Source organism: Protopterus annectens, chromosome 10.part0 (genome assembly GCF_019279795.1).
Source record: "Protopterus annectens isolate FY-2018-M chromosome 10.part0, PAN1.0, whole genome shotgun sequence".
In the NCBI taxonomy this organism is placed as follows: Eukaryota; Metazoa; Chordata; order Ceratodontiformes; family Protopteridae; genus Protopterus; species Protopterus annectens.
Genome location: NC_056744.1, coordinates 1,025,060,288 through 1,025,078,104, shown reverse-complemented (window position 1 = coordinate 1,025,078,104; position 17,817 = coordinate 1,025,060,288). Strand labels below are relative to the sequence as shown.

At 42.2% G+C, this 17,817-nt stretch overlaps 1 protein-coding gene across 1 annotated transcript in view; it reads left to right on the top strand.

Moving 5' to 3' along the window:
- RABGGTB (Rab geranylgeranyltransferase subunit beta) overlaps positions 1–17,817 on the top strand; it is a 446,107-nt gene that overhangs the window by 270,673 nt on the left and 157,617 nt on the right. The window contains exon 7 of the mRNA XM_044086834.1: positions 7,002–7,127. Within this exon, the coding sequence (XP_043942769.1) occupies positions 7,002–7,127 (126 nt within the window). The remainder of the gene's footprint in view (positions 1–7,001; positions 7,128–17,817) is intronic.

The window sequence follows — 17,817 nt, the reverse complement described above, 5'->3', positions numbered from 1 at the left end:
CCTGGGGGATCTGGAGGTTGGAATTGGTGCTAGAGTACCCCTCAGTGGTAGTTTGTTTTTTCTTATTCCCCTTGATAGTGTTCTACCTTATTGGATTGTTGTGATGCATGAGGTGTGATTTGTTGGATTCGCAGCAAACTAGATCTGGGGTTATGGAGCAGTGCAGCATGGGATACCTGCTTGGCCCAGCCAATGGGAGACTTCGAGCTACTAAATAAAAGTTGGCCGAGTCGGAGCCGATATTCGGCTCCTAACCCTTGAGTAAGAATGTGAGGTGAGATGGAATATCGAACGTTATGGTGAGCACATAACTTCTTGTTCGTCAAGTTTAGTCTATTAATAATTTTATAAACTATTTTTAGGGGCTGAGACAAGTGTGTTTGTACGTGTCAGTTGGTAACTTTTGTGAAAACACTACTTTCTTGATGCTTACCTTTTGCCATCTACTACTGACATTGCTTGCTGCACTTCAGGCTTCTTTCTTAGCTTAACCATGAAACAGCTTACCTCCCTCTGGGCACTAAAGGAAGAAAATTTCAAGACGGCCTTTGCCAGTTCAGCAAGCTGCTTCCTTGCAGTGGACATTTCAGGTTCCTCAGACCACTCATCTTCTTCTTGGGTTCCTCTGGTGTAGTCCCTTCACCCACCATGGTCTGGGGGAGTTGTACATGTCTTCTGCAGCTGTTGGTGTCCTCTGCGGGCATGGGGGAACCACTTGTTGGTCTTGAAGGAACGAGTGGGCAATGCATCTCTGTCTACCTGGACTAAGATGCATTCCAACAAAAGGAAACTCACAAATGCTATAAAAATCCAACAGACAATGAATATGAGCAGAGAAAATAGGCAAAATCTATTTTATTAACAAAATGGTGAGCGCTTTCGTCTTGTACAATTCCAAAATTTCATTAGACCGATATCACTGGATTTTTATGGACTAAGATGCTCGTTTCCCCGGGTGATGCCCCTCATAGGAGTCTGTTTGCTTCTATGGATGTTCCTGTCAAAAAACTAACAGAAAGGAAAAAAACTTAGTTTCTCCTGTGTCTGTTACCCTAGATAGAGAAAATGTATTGGGCTTAGCTCAGAGCTTAGGTCCAGCTGTTTAACCCTTAATATTCTAGTTCTATAGTAAGAGAAATAAATTCATCTGTTTCTGAAGATTCCCAGTGTGATGTATAGGGAATAAAATTAGAGGGAACAAAGTCTGTTATTTCTCAACAGGCAACAGATTTTGATTCTGAAGAGAGTACTTCTGATTTTACCTTGAAATAGTTTCCTTTTCTGAAACTGTTTCTAGAATAAATAAATATTTTCCATGGGAACAAAATGACATTCTAGTTTCCTTTTAAAAAAAATTAAGATTTATCACAACTTGAATTTCCTCAGCCTACTGCTGTTCCTGTTGTTCTTTCAACTTTGGAGAATGTTTTTATTTCGGCATACAGTAATGCCTGACAGCTAGCCTGCAGCCTGTAAAAAGGCAGATAGACTGTATAAGGTTCCCAAGTCATGCAAATAACTTATTTTATAATGCCAGATTTGACCCTTCAGTGATTTCCATGTCAGATTCTCCTGCAGTGAATCATGTAAAAACAAATCTCTCTACCTCTGACAAGGATGGCAAAACCTTTGATAGATTTGGGGAAGGACTATATTCTTCTGCCACTATTTTTTTTTTTTTTTTAAATTTCCAATTGAGAAGCTCATGTTAGCGTTTTTCCTTGCTACTTTTGAAAATATGAGAAACATTACTGCTGCTTTTCCTTCACTTTTCAAAGTCCTCTTATTGCTTCCATTTCAGAAGTAACCAGATGTTCTGTGAAATCCTGTTATGACTGAGCTATTGTTCTGTGATGAGAAGGTTTGCAAAATTATGTTCACAAAATTTGCTTGAAGATGAAAAAGTTGAAGATTTGAAGTTTCCCCCTTGACAAGGAGGTTTTATTTGCACCATCTGCTCCTGTGGCCCTCAAAAAATATGATGAGAGAAACTAATTTGAGGGGTGATAAATAGAGAAACACGGCGGTGCTAATCCATGAAAGCGCTTACCAGTTTTATTCTATTTACATTAAATTGTGTTGCCGTGCGTTGGTTCCTTCATTCGGTTGAGAGATTTTTTTTTTTTTTTTTTTAATTTGAGGGGTGACTTGGATTTTATAGCCTTCCTTCTCCAAGTTTAAAGGTTTTCTCCCTTACTCAGAATCTTTGCATAAAAAGTGAATTAAGCAGACTTGGCAATCTTCAGGCAAGCAGACACTTAAAAACAGCAGCAGGGAAGCTCTGAAAAGAAAGCAGGAGTCTTCCAGAGGCAATAAGTCTGAATGACTATCTACAAATTCTAACCCACTCTGGCAGTCCTTCAATTCTTCTCAAAGTCCATCTCTCCATTTCTGTCTTTGGTAACAGATAATTTCAGCTAAATGAGTTATGAGAGTTATCCTTTGGGGGTATAGATGGCAGTGGGATCCCTACCTCTTTTCAAGGGATTCCTCCTCATTCGCCAAATCAAACCTTCTTTATTTCCCCGTCATTCAGTATATGCTGGCTTGGGGGTGGTGGTAAAAAAAATCTGCCCCTCTGGTCCTTGTAGGAAAAACATTTTATTCAAGGATGTTTCTAGTATCAAAGAAAGAAGCTTCATGGAAACCAGTCCTAGAGTTTTCCTTTCTTAACCAGTTTGTGAAAGTTCCAAAGTTCAAGATGCTATCCCTTCACAGCCTGTTAACTATTATTCCCCCTTTCAGATTTTTTTGTAACTCCAGATTTAAAAGATGCTTGTAATCACATTCCTATAGTCAGAAATTTTAAGCATATTTTAAGGTGTTCTGTGTCTGGGTTATACTTTCACCTGTCTGCATTTCTCTTTGGGTTATGCACTGGTCCATCAGTGTTCACAAAGAGTCTAGTGATAGCCTGCGTATTCACACTTTCTTTTTCTTGGTTAGATAACTTGCTTATCTTTGCATAGTCTTTTTTTCAAGTGTCAGGAAACTCTCACTTAGGTAAGAGATCTCCTTTGCGCACTGGGTTTCCAGAAGAACATTCAAAAATCTTGTCTTTCTCCATTTCACAGGATTGTATTCCTGCCATGGATAAATCAGTTCAAAGAGCTTTTTCCTCACAGGAAATGTAGCTCCATATCTAAATCTGTTCATGAGTTTTTCGAGTTTTTCCTTTCAGTCCAGAACTCTTTGAAATGAGAGTGGTGGGGCACTGCAGTATGATGAAATTCAGTCTATACATCTTAAAGTGAAGTAAGAGGAAATCCGAGAGGATAATAAGGTGCTACAATTTGAGTGCAGTTGATATTGTTGTTCATAAGAGTCGTAGGAAGGCAGAGTCAAAATCCGCAAACCTGTCATTTTCATCTTTCTATTTTCAAAGGAAAATAGTTATCTAGAGGCTGCTGGTGTAGGAGGCCAGGGCAGCATGGATTCATTGTAGGGGTAACATGGCAGACGGATCTGCTGGAGTAATAGACCCAGGCCGGCATAGATTTATAGAAAGAGGGGTGTGGCAAACAAATACAGTGGTGCTTTTTGATTCCTTGACTAGAGGAGCTGGGGACACTATTCTTGTGGTAAACTCAGTCAAGACACTTGCCGTTTCCTTGTAGCTAACTTGCAAAACAGGATATAAATTAAGTGAAGCAAAAAGGATTCTGCCCCAACACGACTTGATACAGAACTTCCCTTTTTTGTGGGTTTGTGACAAGATGAGATACTGGAGAATTTGGTTGAAATGGGATTTTGAACAGGTAGCCAAAGAAATGTGGGAAGAAATTACTCATAAGATAATAAGTAAGATACAACCATGGAGAACATTCATGGACATAAACAGTACAATAAGATAGAAACAGTTAAGCTGGTCCTTTGTGTAGGTCATCCTTATATTTTGTCAACCAAGTGATCAGATATGAAAGAGAATGAGATGGCAAATACCAGTAGCAGAGTTGTCTGCCTTAATGTTTTGTATAAGAGAACAATGTTTTGTATAAGAGAACACAGTTTGTTCAGCTGTTGGTTACACAGCTTTTTATGAAATTAATGCATTTATGAAGATATAGGTAATGCTTACAATTGCTTTACCAAAAGAGCATTTCTGTGTATCTTTACATTGCCAACAATGTTTTAATGTAATTTTAACTAACATCTACTGTCTGAATACACCACCCCCAACATGTCAGTATGACTCTCTGTTTTTGCATTATTAATGTAAACTTGGAAATATGTTGTATTTTGCAAACATCCCTTAATAACTCCATTATGACCATTTATTTGGCAAGCTTAGCCAAAAAACAAGGAGAGGGAGGCAATTGTGTTGTCATATTTTCATAAGGGGCAGACAACAACAGATACATTGGGTTTAGGAACACAACTACAACAAGGTGGGTGGAAGGGGGAAAAACAATAAGACCCTTAGCTCTGAGCTGACTGGCCTGGAATTTCCTTAATTGAAACAGTAGTCACGAACTAACCCGACATAAACTCAGTATACAAGAATGAAACAGGTGTATACCAACAGTTAGACCTCTTAAACAACAAAATAAAATGCAGCTATGTACTGAAATTTCTAATATAGGTTCAGAGACTTTAGCCAAAGTCCATCCAGACTGTTTAAAATGAATTTAAAATAAGATCAAGAAAAAAAAAAAAAAACACTTAATCTTTCTCCATGTATTGGAATTGTTGCAATGCAACACAGAAATGTCTGCACAAATATTTCTGTAACCCTACTTGAAAAAAAAAAATTCCACAGACGAGGCATATGTTGGAGATATGATGGTTCAGAAAGAAGTTATTGGGAGCCTGTAGTTTGGGAATGCAGAAAGTTACTTCAGTATAAAAATAATTGAATATGCTGAATATTATGCATGAAGAGAATTTAACCTCAGTTTAGAGATGATGTTGGGCTGGTGTAATGCAGTATAATGTTTACTAAAGCGGTGAAAGCGTTTCACCTTTAGCACTGATAATGTTTAAGAAAAATCCATAGCTTGAAAATGAAAAAACAAAAACAATCACTAGAGAGGTAAAAATATGAATACAGAGATTAAAAATATGAAAATGAGAGCTGTTAGAGAATAGAATCAAAACTCCCTGGTTAAAAAAAAAATGGACTGTATTGGATTCTGTAGTGGAAATGTGAGTTTGAAGAGCCTCCTGACAAGGAACAAGGTACTTAAGGCATTGATGTAGTTTAAGAAAGTAGACTGTAATACAAGGTATGAGGCCACTGGTCCAATTGTTAAGATTTGTAACATAGTGATAATCTAGAGGACTTTGATCGGGTTGCCGATCATAGCCTGTTTATTATGTGCTTGACGCACGAATCCTAAGAACTTCATCTTGGGAGCGGATCTTGGCATTCATGTCAAAAACACACAATTCAAGTTTATGATCGGTGACACAATCATAATTCTTTGTAGTGCATGGGGCTGTGTTTGCTTCATATACTACTTTTTACAGGAAAAAAAAAAAGAAAAAACATTTAAGTGTTTTGCCTCCTTTCAAAGCAGTAAAACACTTGGCGGACCCTGTCAGAAAGGCAGTGTGATGCAGTCCATTATGTTTACACATACCTTTCATACCTGTCAACTCTCTAGTTTCACAGAATGTCTAGATTATTGCTTCATATTTTTATTCTGTTCCTCATAAAGTCTGTGGTTTTCAGGCAAATCACTAAGGGCAGAAGTCACTAAATAAAGACATACATTTGTGTTTTCAGGTCTGTATCCTTTAGATAAATCCTGTTATTCTGATGCGTTTCTAAGCTTTTTGAGGAAGTTAGGGACATGTTACTGGTACAAACAGCAGCCAGAAACAAATCTTTTGTTCAGCTGCTGTCATTTGCTGGTCAGTACTGGCAGATTTTATGGCTGAGCTCTAGACTTGACCTTAACTTAAACAGGGAGTGCTTAACAGTTGTTAAGATTGGGTCTTGCTCCATTCTGGCTCTTAATTGGTTTGTCTTTTTTCCGAATGTTGGAATGTAATCACCACATTCCATGCACTATAAAACAGTATGCTCAATATTTAATACAAAATCTCAATTTGAATGGAAATAGTTAACTTAAGTGATTGAATATTTTTGTTTAAGGAACAATGTTAAATAAATCTGGAGATCAAACTTAGAATATTTGAGGTATATGGAAATACATATTTAATAATGGCAAGTTGTTGAAAGTTAAATGTAAGCATTGATTGATTTGAGAAGAGGCTAGTTTATTAGTATTACAGCCATTTTATAATTATATGTCTATATCAGCAACCAGTTCTGAATTCAAAAGTGCACTGTGCATGGGAATTGTACAGTATCTCAAAATGTGAAAGTGACGTATTCACTGAAGTATACTACTGTTCTTAATATCATGCTTCATGCCATTATGATGGCTTACATCCATCCATAACCAATTTTTCCCATTTTTTGCATATGGGGTTGGGTGTCACTTCAACAGTGAAAATCAGCTGGAGCCAAGGTTTACACCACTGGGTGGCTAGTCCTGCCCTAGTAGTTCTTCCATACCACACACTCACACTCATACCTGTGGCCAGTTTAGAGTGTCCAGTCCACCTTCTACATGTCTGTGGAATGTGGAAGAAAACAGAGCACCCAAAGGAAACCCATGCAAGCAGAGGGAGTACATGCAGACTCTGCACAGTAGGCTCCCCAGCTGAGAATCAAACTGGGCAACCTCTTACTGTGAGGTAACAACGCTACCCACTGCACCACTGGGCTGCTTACATGGTAATGTATTGTAGGAATTGCAAAATTAGGTAATTTTGCATAGAAAGCACGTACTAGAGTTGTACAACTGATGCAACAATCTCAAAATCTGTAGGAGATAAAGTTAAAGAGATGGTAATGTGATAGAGCACAGAGAAGCCTGTATATAATATATAGCCTATAAAGCCCATTATGAACAGTTTAAACATAATTGTTTGAGGTATTAATCATTCTCTGCATTAATAAATCAACTAAAAATGTATGGCTTTTCTAGATCTATTGCTGTACAGGATTCCTCGCCATAACAGGACAATTACATCAAGTCAATGCTGATTTGCTGGGCTGGTGGCTTTGTGAACGTCAGTTGCCATCAGGAGGTCTTAATGGACGACCAGAGAAGGTATTGTCAGAAGAATGTATTCTGTGTAATTTCCATTGTAGCTGAATGATACTGCATTTTTAACAGTGTTGGTGAAACCTGTTAACATATCAGGTCAGATTAATATAGCTATGTTTGTTGGAAAGTTTGGGGGGGGGGGGCAGTGATATCGTGGAATGAAGAAATTAACTATGTTGATGTAGTGTAATTGTGATAAGAAGTAACTAATTCTGTTCTGTTTTTATGTCATGCTGAGCCTGTAGTCTGTCTGAAGTATTGCATGCAGGTCTTGATGCATATATTTTCTCATTCTCATAAATGTTTGTGTTAGGAGCAACTAAGTCAAAGTCCACAAGTTGGGAATTTATGTACATAAACTAGTACTTGCACATAGTAGTTCAGTACTTTGTATTAGCCGTACTAAAATCATTAGATTTAATAGCGTGTTTAGAACACTGATTTGTTGTTTAGAATATTACTGAAAAAGGAGTACTAACTCTCAAAACGTCAGAGCTGCTTCCCAAGGCGAGCACAGGTGCTGGTGTGTGTGTGTGTGTGTGTGTGTGTGTGTGTGTGTGTGTGTGTGTGTGTGTGTGTGTGTGTGTGTGTGTGTGCGTGTGTGTGTCCTTATATTGCCAGCTCTGAGAATCTAAGTGCTCTTGTACATTTTATTGTTATTCTTATTTGTGACCTTGTTTTGTGGGAGAACAGGCTCATGTACCTTTGCGATTCTTGGATCTGTGATGTTCTTCATGTTTCACTGTTGCAGTCATTATATTTGGGTTATCCTGCTGGCAGGTTGCCCTCATTCGGCCTGAATTCCAAAGTCATGGGTCCTGCGTCGGTTGCTGTCACCTCTTCCCTGACGTCAGGTCGTCAGGGGTATAAAAGATCCAGCCGACGCCATTTTATTCAGTCTTTCTTGCCGTGCGGTGCCCGAAGCAGAAGCAGTTCGCAAGTGCCGGTCGGCCGACTCCTGAGATTTTCGTGTTCGAGTTTCAGATCCGAAGTCTTCACTAAAAGCTAAGTACCCCATTGGCGAAACATTTTTCTTGCTCCAGACTGATGTCAGAAAAAGCTAATAATTGTATTTCTTGTGGGAAGCAAATACCTCATAAGGACTTTCATTCTTACTGTATTCCTTGCCTAGGCCCTGACCACGATGTTGCTAGTTGTGCTAGATTTAACCAACGCACTATTAAGCGTCAGTACGATTTTGCATTAAGCTATTTTGGGCGAAGATTTAATTATACAATGTCGTCGGATAGTCATCCAGCTACTGGAGTTCACAAAAAAACGCAAAGAAAAAGAAAGACAGGAAACCGAGGTACAAAACTGACGACTGACCTTCTCTTAAGCAAGTCGCCGGTTCTCAATGAGGTGCTTTTGCAGCCCCTGACACCCGCTACTTTAGAGTCGCAGGCCGCTACCAACTCCCACATGGAGTCGGCCAGGCCGCTGGAAACTCAAGGTATTGTAGCCTCGGAGATTAGTCCTTCAGATGGTCCGGAGTGGCTGAGCAGGCATCGGCTTCTGAGGGTGTATTCAGACCTAAACAATTCTATATAAAACCGACTTCAAAGTCAAAGACTAAAACACCTTTAAAGGCAAAGAAACAAGTTCATCAGCCACAAGGACATGCCTCCATGCCCAAAAAACAGATGCTCAAAATGGACGAAGACTTAATTATCTTGATCAGGGGTTCCCATCCCCCTCCTGATAAGAGGCCTAGGCAAGAGACAGACTATGAATCTTCAGATCAGGTTTCCATTTCTTCTGATTCGTCTTCTGATCAGGAATATTCCCTTCCCCCCATGAGGATTCTGATGCTGAAGAATCAATTCCTTCAGCTTCTCCTCCTGAGGACTACTCTTTTGGGGAAAACTTGCATACTATGAGGGAGCACTTCCGCTGGGAGAGCCAGGATTTTTCAGAATCTAAGAAAAGGCTGTGAGACTTCCTTTTACTACCTCAACACAGGCCTCTAGCTATTCCACCTGTGTTGAACATTGTAGATGATGTGCTCTCTGAGTCTAGTCTGACCCCTGACCCTTTACCTACAGCTCCTGTTAAGCGGGACAGATACTTACAGGGTCCCTGACTCTCATAAATTCCTTTTCAAAAACCCTACTGCAGACCCAGAAACTATTTCTCAGGGTCCAAAAGGGGTCAAGGCATCTACTGCAAAAAACCCTACCTCCTCTGACAGGGATTCTAGGGCACTGGATAGATGGGGAAAAAAGATTTACACATCTGCTACTTTGGCTATAAGGGCCTTAAATTGCCAGTTTGATATGCTTCAAATATCAGCAATATATCATGTCACTGCTTAAACAGAAAATGATGGCAAATTCTGATTGTGCAGAAAACAAAGAAATGCAGGAGTTATTGCATGCAGCTGAACAAGTTGGAAAGCATACTTTGCAATGTGGGTTTGATTCTCTGGAGGCCTCCTGCAGGGCTGCTGTTACGGGTCCTGTCATTAGGAGGCATCCTTGGTTAAAGGAACAAACTCTGCCGACCATGTTAAAGCAAAATTATTAGATGCTCCTTTACAACACAATACCTTGTTTGGTGTTAAGGCAGAAGAGATGTTAAAGAAAATGGAGGACAAAGCCAAATCTATGCAAACGGTCAAGGATTTTTTACAGGTACAGCCACCTAGATTTAGCAGACACTGGCCTGCAAAGAATTGGTCCTTTTCAGTCTCAGATAGACCTCAAAGGGGCAGATCCAGATGCCCTAGAGGCAGATCACAGTCGCAAGGATCCTACAGGCCTAAGCAGTGGAGTGCTTCTACCGCCAAAGGTGGAGAAGACGAAGCACAATCATACAGGAAACAGTCCCAATGACTTCCCCGTGTTTGCACCAAGCACTTATCTACTGGCAGCAGCCTTAGGGGGAAAACTAGCACTTTTTTCTCAAAATTGTTACATTATAACCCAGGACAAATGGGTTTTAGACATAGTGTCACAAGGCTACAAGTTTCATTTCCATACCCTGCCAAGGGCAAACTGTTGGCTAGACCTGCCAAAAAATCAATGGGCAGAGGCTCAAAAACAAGTCACAGCTCTCATGGACATGAGGGCTATTCAACAAGTGCCACAGCAAGAGCAGGGACAAGGATTTTACTCAAGACTGTTCTGGGTACCCAGAAAGGACAAAGCATGGAGACCAATACTGGACCTATCTATTCTCAACACTTTCCTGGATACCAAAATTCAAGATGTTGACCTTACAACAGCTTCTGCCCATGCTGGGCAGCAGGGCTTGGCTCGTGACTTTAGACCTAAAAGAGGCATACCTGCATGTCCCAATCAGGCAGTCATGCAGAAGATTCCTCAAATTCAAGGCTGGCTCAAAGCATTACCGATTCTCTGCACAGCCCTTTGGCTTATCTACTGCGCCCAGGGTCTTCACAAAGTGCCTGGCACCAGTAATTGCTTACTGCAGATAAAGAGGAATACAGATATATCCTTACTTGGACGACTGTCTCATACAAGCAGAGAACAAGGACATTCTACTACAGCGTCTGACTTTGTGATAAAACTTTTAACATGCCAAGGGTACACAGCCAATAAAAAGAAATTCAAACTAGTACCCTCTCAAGAGATAATATTCCTGGGTGCAAGCTTAAATACAGCTGCCCAGATGGCTTATCTCACACCAAACAAAGACAACTGACTACCTATTTCAAGGAAATGGCAACAAAGGCCCAGTTATCTGCAAGAACAATTCTGCAGGCTTTGGGCTTCATGGCATCCTGCATCTTACTAATTCCATATGCAAGACTGCATATGAGTAAAATTCAATGGTACCTAAAAGTGTCTGGACACAACATTGCCACAGTCTGGAAACAATGATTACTCTAATTCCCTGTCTGCAACAGGAGTTTCGATGGTGGACAAAGGCTTGTCACCAAAACAAGGGACAGCCATTCTCACTACCCCCAGGCAGAGCCTAACGACGGATGCTTCAGATTATGCCTGGGGGGCACACATGGCAGGAAGAGGCATTCAGGGCACCTGGTCCTCAAACCAAAAGCATCTACATATCAATCAAAAAGAGATGCTAGCTGTTCAAAATGCTCTGACAGCCTTCAAGGACCTACTTCATACGGGACAGCTACTGATAAAGACAGACAACACCACGGTCATGTGGTACATAAACAAGCAGGAGGGCACTCATTCTTATCCCCTGTGCAGACAAGCCATGGCTTTATGGGACACAGCATTGACTTACCAAGTTCATCTGCAGGCACAATTCCTGCCAGGAAAGGACAATACTCTGGCAGACGAACTAAGCAGAAACCTCATGGATCCCCACGAGCGGCACCTGGATCCACAAGTCTTCAGCATGATAACAAAGAAATGGGGATGCCCAGACATAGACCTATTTGCCTTCCCTCAAAATCAACTAAAAAGATTCTGCACAAGGACTTATCACAGACAAGCTAGGAAAGTGGACGCCTTATCTTTCAACTGGACAAGCCTATCAGTATATGCCTTTCCTCCACTGCCTCTTCTCCCCAAGGTACTCCTAAAGGTCAGGCAGGAGAAACCAAAAATGATTCTGATTGCCCCAGACTGGCCACGCCAGTACTGGTATCCGATCTTAAGGAACTTGTCCCAATGCCCAGCCTGGACCTTGCCTCAAATACCTCATCTACTGTCCCAACAAAACAATCGGATTCTGCACTGCCAACTCAGGACCCTAAACCTGGCAGCATGGCGGATAATGTAGCCATACAAACCACACCTCTCAGTAAAGCTGTGCCGAAAGCCATTTTAGAAGCCAGAAGGCCTAGTACTAGAAAATCCTGTGCTGGGAAATGGAAATGATTTTGCGTTTGGAACCATGCTCAAGGAACTGATACAGCTGTCCCAAATATTCCTCAGATGTTCTTCATGTTTCACTGTTGCAGTCATAACTGTAGGGTGATCCTGCCGGCAGGCAGCCCGAGGTCGGCCAGAATCACAAAGTCTGGGTCCGGCTTCGGCTGTACAAGCTAGTACCCTGACGTCAGTACGCTCTGGTACATAGCCCTCAGCCGACGCCATCTTTTCCAGTCTTTCTTGCCGTGCGGTGAAAAGCAGCTCGCAAGTCTTTGGTTGGCGATTTTCGATCAACGTTTTTGATTGCTGTTGGTCCGAAGTTCTTACTTCTCTTCTCAAAGCTAAGTACCCCGTTGGGGAATCTTTTTCTTGTTCCTCCGATGTCAGAAAAAGTTAATAATTGTATAGCGTGTGGAAAACAGATACCTCATAAAGATTTCCACTCTTACTGTCTACCTTGCTTAGGCCCTGACCACGACGTTTCTTGTTGTCGGTTCTGTGCCAGGTTCAATTCTCGCACTATTAAGCGTCGGTACGACTGGGCTTTAAATTACTTTGGCAGACGCTTCAATTATAGAATGTCGTCGGATTCTACCGGAATTCAAAAGAAGCGCAAAGACAAGGACAGGCCTCCGAGGTCCAAACAGGATTCGTCGCACCTGGAGTCAGCGTCCGGTTCGGCTGTCGTCAGTGAGACGCTTTTGCAACCCCTGTCGTCCGCCACTTCTGAACCGATGGCCGATACGGACTCCCATGGGGAGCCATCAAGGCCTATTATTTTATCTGCTGCAGGACCTTCGGACGTCGCTCCCTTAGATGGGTCCGGAACCGCTGTGCAGGTACCGGCTTCTGAGGGGGTTTTCAGGCCTACTCACATCACCATTTCAAAGACAAAGGCAAAGTCCAAGACTCCAGTTAAACCTAAAGTTTCTGCTCCAGCTACTTCTGAAGCTACTCCCAAGACACAGAAGCAATTGCTAAGGATGGCTGAAGATTTGCTTACAATGATTAGGGGTTCTCACCCCCCTCCAGAGAAAAGGCCTCGACAGGATGTTCCTTTGGATTCCTCTGACCAGGCTTCTGTATCTTCTGTTTCTTCCTCTGATCAGGAATATTCCTTTCCTCCTTATGAGGATTCGCATGCAGAGGATTCCCTGCCCTCTGCTTCTCCGCCTGAGGATTTCTCTTTTGGGGAGACCTTACATGAGATGAGGGAACATTTTCATTGGGAAGGTCAGGATTATTCTGCTTCTAAGAAGAGGCTTTTCTTCCTCAACATAGGCCTTTAGCTATTCCTCCTGTTCTTGATATTGTGGATGATGCCTTTTCTGAGGCTAATTTGAATCCTGATTCAATGCCCCCTGCTCCTTCTAAGCCTGATAGATTTTACAGGGTCCCTGATTCTCATTTATTCTTATTCAGCAACCCTTCTGCGGATCCTGAAACTATTTCTCAGGGTTCTAAGGCTGCTAAGGTTGCTTCTTCCAAAAATCCTTTTCCCTCCGAGAAGGATTCTCGTGCCTTAGACAGGTGGGGTAAAAAGGTATATACTTCTGCTACCCTTGCTATTAGGGCTTTAAATTGCCAGTTTCATATGTTTAAGTATCAGCAATTTCTTTTGTCTGTTTTGAAGCAAAAGCTTGCTACCTTTCCAGCATGTGTAGAGGATAAGGAATTGCAGGATGTATTGCATGCAACTGAACAAGTGAACAAGCATAGTTTGCATTGTGGTTTTGATGCTTTGGAAGCTTCTTGCAGGGCCGCAGCCTCTGGTACTGTTATTAGGAGACATGCCTGGCTTCGTGAACAAAGTTTGCCAGAACAGGTTAAGGCTAAACTTTTAGATGCCCCTGTTCAGCATGATGTTTTATTTGGATCCAAGGCTGAAGAGGTTATTAAAAAGATGGAAGAAAATGCAAAATCTATGCAGACTGTGAAAGATTTCTTACAAGTTCAGCCTCCTAGATTTTCCAGGAATTGGCCCTCCAAAGTTGGTCCTTTTCCACGTCTGACAGGCCTCAAAGGGGAAGATATAGACGCTCCAGAGGTCGTGGTCAAGCTCAGGCCTCTTACAGATCCAGACAATGGACTGCTTCTTCACCTAGAAGGGAGAAGACAGATCCCAATCTCAAAGGAAGCAGACTCAATGACTCTCTCGGTTGGGCTTCAGGACCCCCTTACCTGGATGCCCCTCTCGGAGGAAAGCTTTCTCTTTTTACAGAAATTGGACTCATATTACCCAGGACAAATGGGTATTGGACGTGATTTTAAGAGGCTACAAGTTCCATTTTCATACTCTGCCAAGGGTTATCGGTTGGCCAGATCTGCCAAAACATCAATGGGCAGAGGCCTTAAATCAAGTGGATGCTCTACTGGCCATGAGAGCCATAGAGCCTGTTCCTTTCTCAGAAATGGGAAAAGGCTTTTACTCAAGACTATTTCTGGTTCCAAGAAAACAAAACTCATGGAGACCTATTCTGGACCTTTCAGTGTTAAACACCTTTTTGGAAATTCCAAAATTCAAAATACTTACTCTACAACAACTGCTTCCAGTACTCTCCCAGGACGCTTGGATGGTGACATTGGATTTAAAGGAGGCCTACTTACACATTCCCATCAGGCAGGAACGCAGGAAATTCCTCAGATTCAAAGCAGGCTCGAGGCACTTTCAATTCTCTGTACTGCCCTTTGGTTTATCTACTGTGCCCAGGGTTTTCACCAAGTGCCTGGCCCCAGTAGTGGCTTATTGCAGACTTCAGGGGATTCAGATTTACCCCTATTTGGACGACTGCCTTATCCAGGCAGACAGCAAGGACCTTTTACTTCAACATCTGGATTTTGTTCAACGTCTCTTCCTCCTCCTGGGATTTTCATTGAACATAAAAAAGTCACAAATGATTCCTTCTCAACAAATGATATTTTTGGGAGCCCTCCTAAATACAACCTTACAAAGGGCCTTCCTTACTCCAGAAAAACAAATACAGCTGGCTTCAATTTTCAAAACCTTGGCAACCTTAACTCAGCTCACTGCAAGGAAATTCCTGCAGGCACTGGGCTATATGGCTTCATGCATTCTGTTAATTCCAAATGCAAGGCTTCATATGAGAAAGCTTCAATGGTACCTGAAAAGTGTATGGTCACAGCATTACCAAGATCTGGACACTTTGATTCCTCTGATCCCCTACCTCCAGAAGGAGTTCCTTTGGTGGTCCAGGGTGTGCGCTTTAAACGAAGGGAAGCCTTTTCGTCTACCTCACCCTTCTCAAATCATAACCACGGACGCCTCGGATTATGCTTGGGGAGCACATTTTCTAAACAATTGCCAGCAGGGGACCTGGACAAAGAATCACCTGCACTGGCACATCAATCTGAAGGAAATGTTGGCAGTTCAAAATGCTCTTCTAGCCTTCAAGACCCTTTTGCAACCAGGGCCTCTTCTAATTCCGACAGACAACACCACAGTCATGTGGTACATAAACAAGCAGGGGGGCTCTCATTCATACCCCCTTTGCAGACTAGCTATGACTTTATGGGACATAGCTCTAAGTCTGAATCTGCATCTTCAGGCTCAATTCATTCCAGGAAAGCAGAATCTCTTAGCAGACAGCCTAAGCAGAAACATTTTGGATCCTCACGAATGGATGCTAGACACCAACTTATTCAACAGGATAACTGCAGTTTGGGGTGTCCCCAGATAGATCTGTTTGCATCCATCTCAATCATCAGCTGCCTCTCTTTTGCACCAGGTCCTTCCACAAAACAGATTGGAAAGTGGATGCCCTGTCATTCAGTTGGAGGAACCTTTCGGGATATGCCTTCCCTCCTCTTCCTCTTCTTCCCCGGATATTACTGAAGATAAAACAGGACAAGCCCAAGTTCATCATCTTGATTGCTCCAAATTGGCCTCGACAGTTTTGGTATCCGACCTTACAACATCTGTGCTTGGAACCTCCTTGGATCCTTCCTCTGTACCCTTCTCTTCTGTCCCAGCATCAGGGTCAGATGCTACACCCTCATCTCAAGACCCTTTGCCTGGCAGCTTGGCTCTTCAAGGAAATTTGATTTCTTCTAAGCTCCCCAAACAAGTTTTGGATGTTCTTCTTGAAGCCAGATGGCCTAGCACTAGGAAATCCTATGCCTCTAAAGGTTTTGTATTTGGATGCAGGACCGTGGCTCTAATCCTCTTGTGCCTGATCTCTCGTCTGTTTTGCTTTACCTTTCAGACCTTTTGTCTAAAGGCCTTTCCTTTTCTTCCATTAAGATACATGCTTCTGCTATATCTGCTCATTTTAATACTGACCCTCCTGTTTTTTCTCATCCATTGGTGAGACAATTCTTGAGAGGAGCTAAGAATTTGAGGCCTCCCAGGACCCCTCCTGTCCCTGCCTGGGATCTTAACTATGTTTTGGAAAAACTCACTTTGCCTCCTTTTGAGCCTGCTGCGGCTTCTGATATTAAATTTTTATCCTGGAAGACAGTTCTTTTGTTAGCATTGACTTCTGCCAGAAGGGTTTCAGAGTTGCAAGCTCTTATGGCTGTGGAGCCATACCTAATTTTCCATCTTGACAGAGTATCCTTGAGGAACAATCCTACTTTCATGCCTAAGGTGATTTCAAAAGTTGCTTTAAATCAGACAATTCACCTTCCTACCTTCTTTCCTAATCCTCAAAATAAAGGGGAAAGGGTTTTGCATTCATTGGACGTACACAGACAGTTACGATTTTACTTGGACAAGACTAAAGAGTTCAGAAAATCTAACCAATTGTTTGTTTCTTTTGCCTCCAGTTCTCTTGGAAAGGCTATTTCCAAACAAACTATTTCCAAATGGATTGCTTATGGAATAAGATTTTGTTACATTCATCATGGGAAACAGTTTCCAGGTACTGTGAGAAGTCATTCTACTAGAGCAGCTGCCACTTCTACTGCTTTTCTCAGAGGAGTCCCTACCAAGGATATCTTGGAAGCTGCCACTTGGAGTTCTGTGCATACCTTTTCCAAGCACTACAATCTCCCTTTGTATTCTAAGACCAGGGCAGGTTTTGCCTCTGCTGTTTTGCAGGGCCTTCTTGCTGCCCCTTCTTCTATCTAGCCTCCTCCCTTTCTTCACTGCTTTGGGATTCCACCCTACAGTTATGACTGCAACAGTGAAACACGAAGAACATAGTACAGTTGTGTACACCTACCATAAATGTAGATGTTCGAGTGTCTTCACTGTTGCAGTCGGTGTTTCCCTCCCTCCCTCCTATCCCCTCTTGTTTCACTTTATGGTGTGGTTGTGTTTCCTTGTGGGACTCATTTTTTTGTTTATTGGGGATTTCTGACATCTGGGGCAAGAAAGGCTGGAGAAGATGGCGTCGGCTGAGGGCTATGTACCAGAGCGTACTGACGTCAGGGTACTAGCTTGTACAGCCGACGCCGGACCCAGACTTTGTGATTCTGGCCGACCTCGGGCTGCCTGCCGGCAGGATCACCCTACAGTTATGACTGCAACAGTGAAGACACTCGAACATCTACATTTATGGTAGGTGTACAGAACTGTACTATTTTACAATACTTCACTGAGATGCTGGACATAGGCCTATTTTTTTCATCAATTAAAATCCATGCCTCTGCCATTTCGGCTCATTACAATACAGAGCCACCACTCTTTTCTCACCCTTTATTAAGGCAGTATTTCTGAGGAGCCAAAAACTTAAGGCCTCCAAGGAGAACGCCAGTACCTGCATGGGACCTCAATTATGTCTTGGAAAAACTCACCTTACCTCCTTTTGAGTCAGCTGCTACTGCGGATATAAAGTTCTTATCTTGGAAAACAGCTCTACTCCTAGCAATAACTTCTGTAAGACGAGTTTCAGAGCTACAGGCTCTCATGGCTG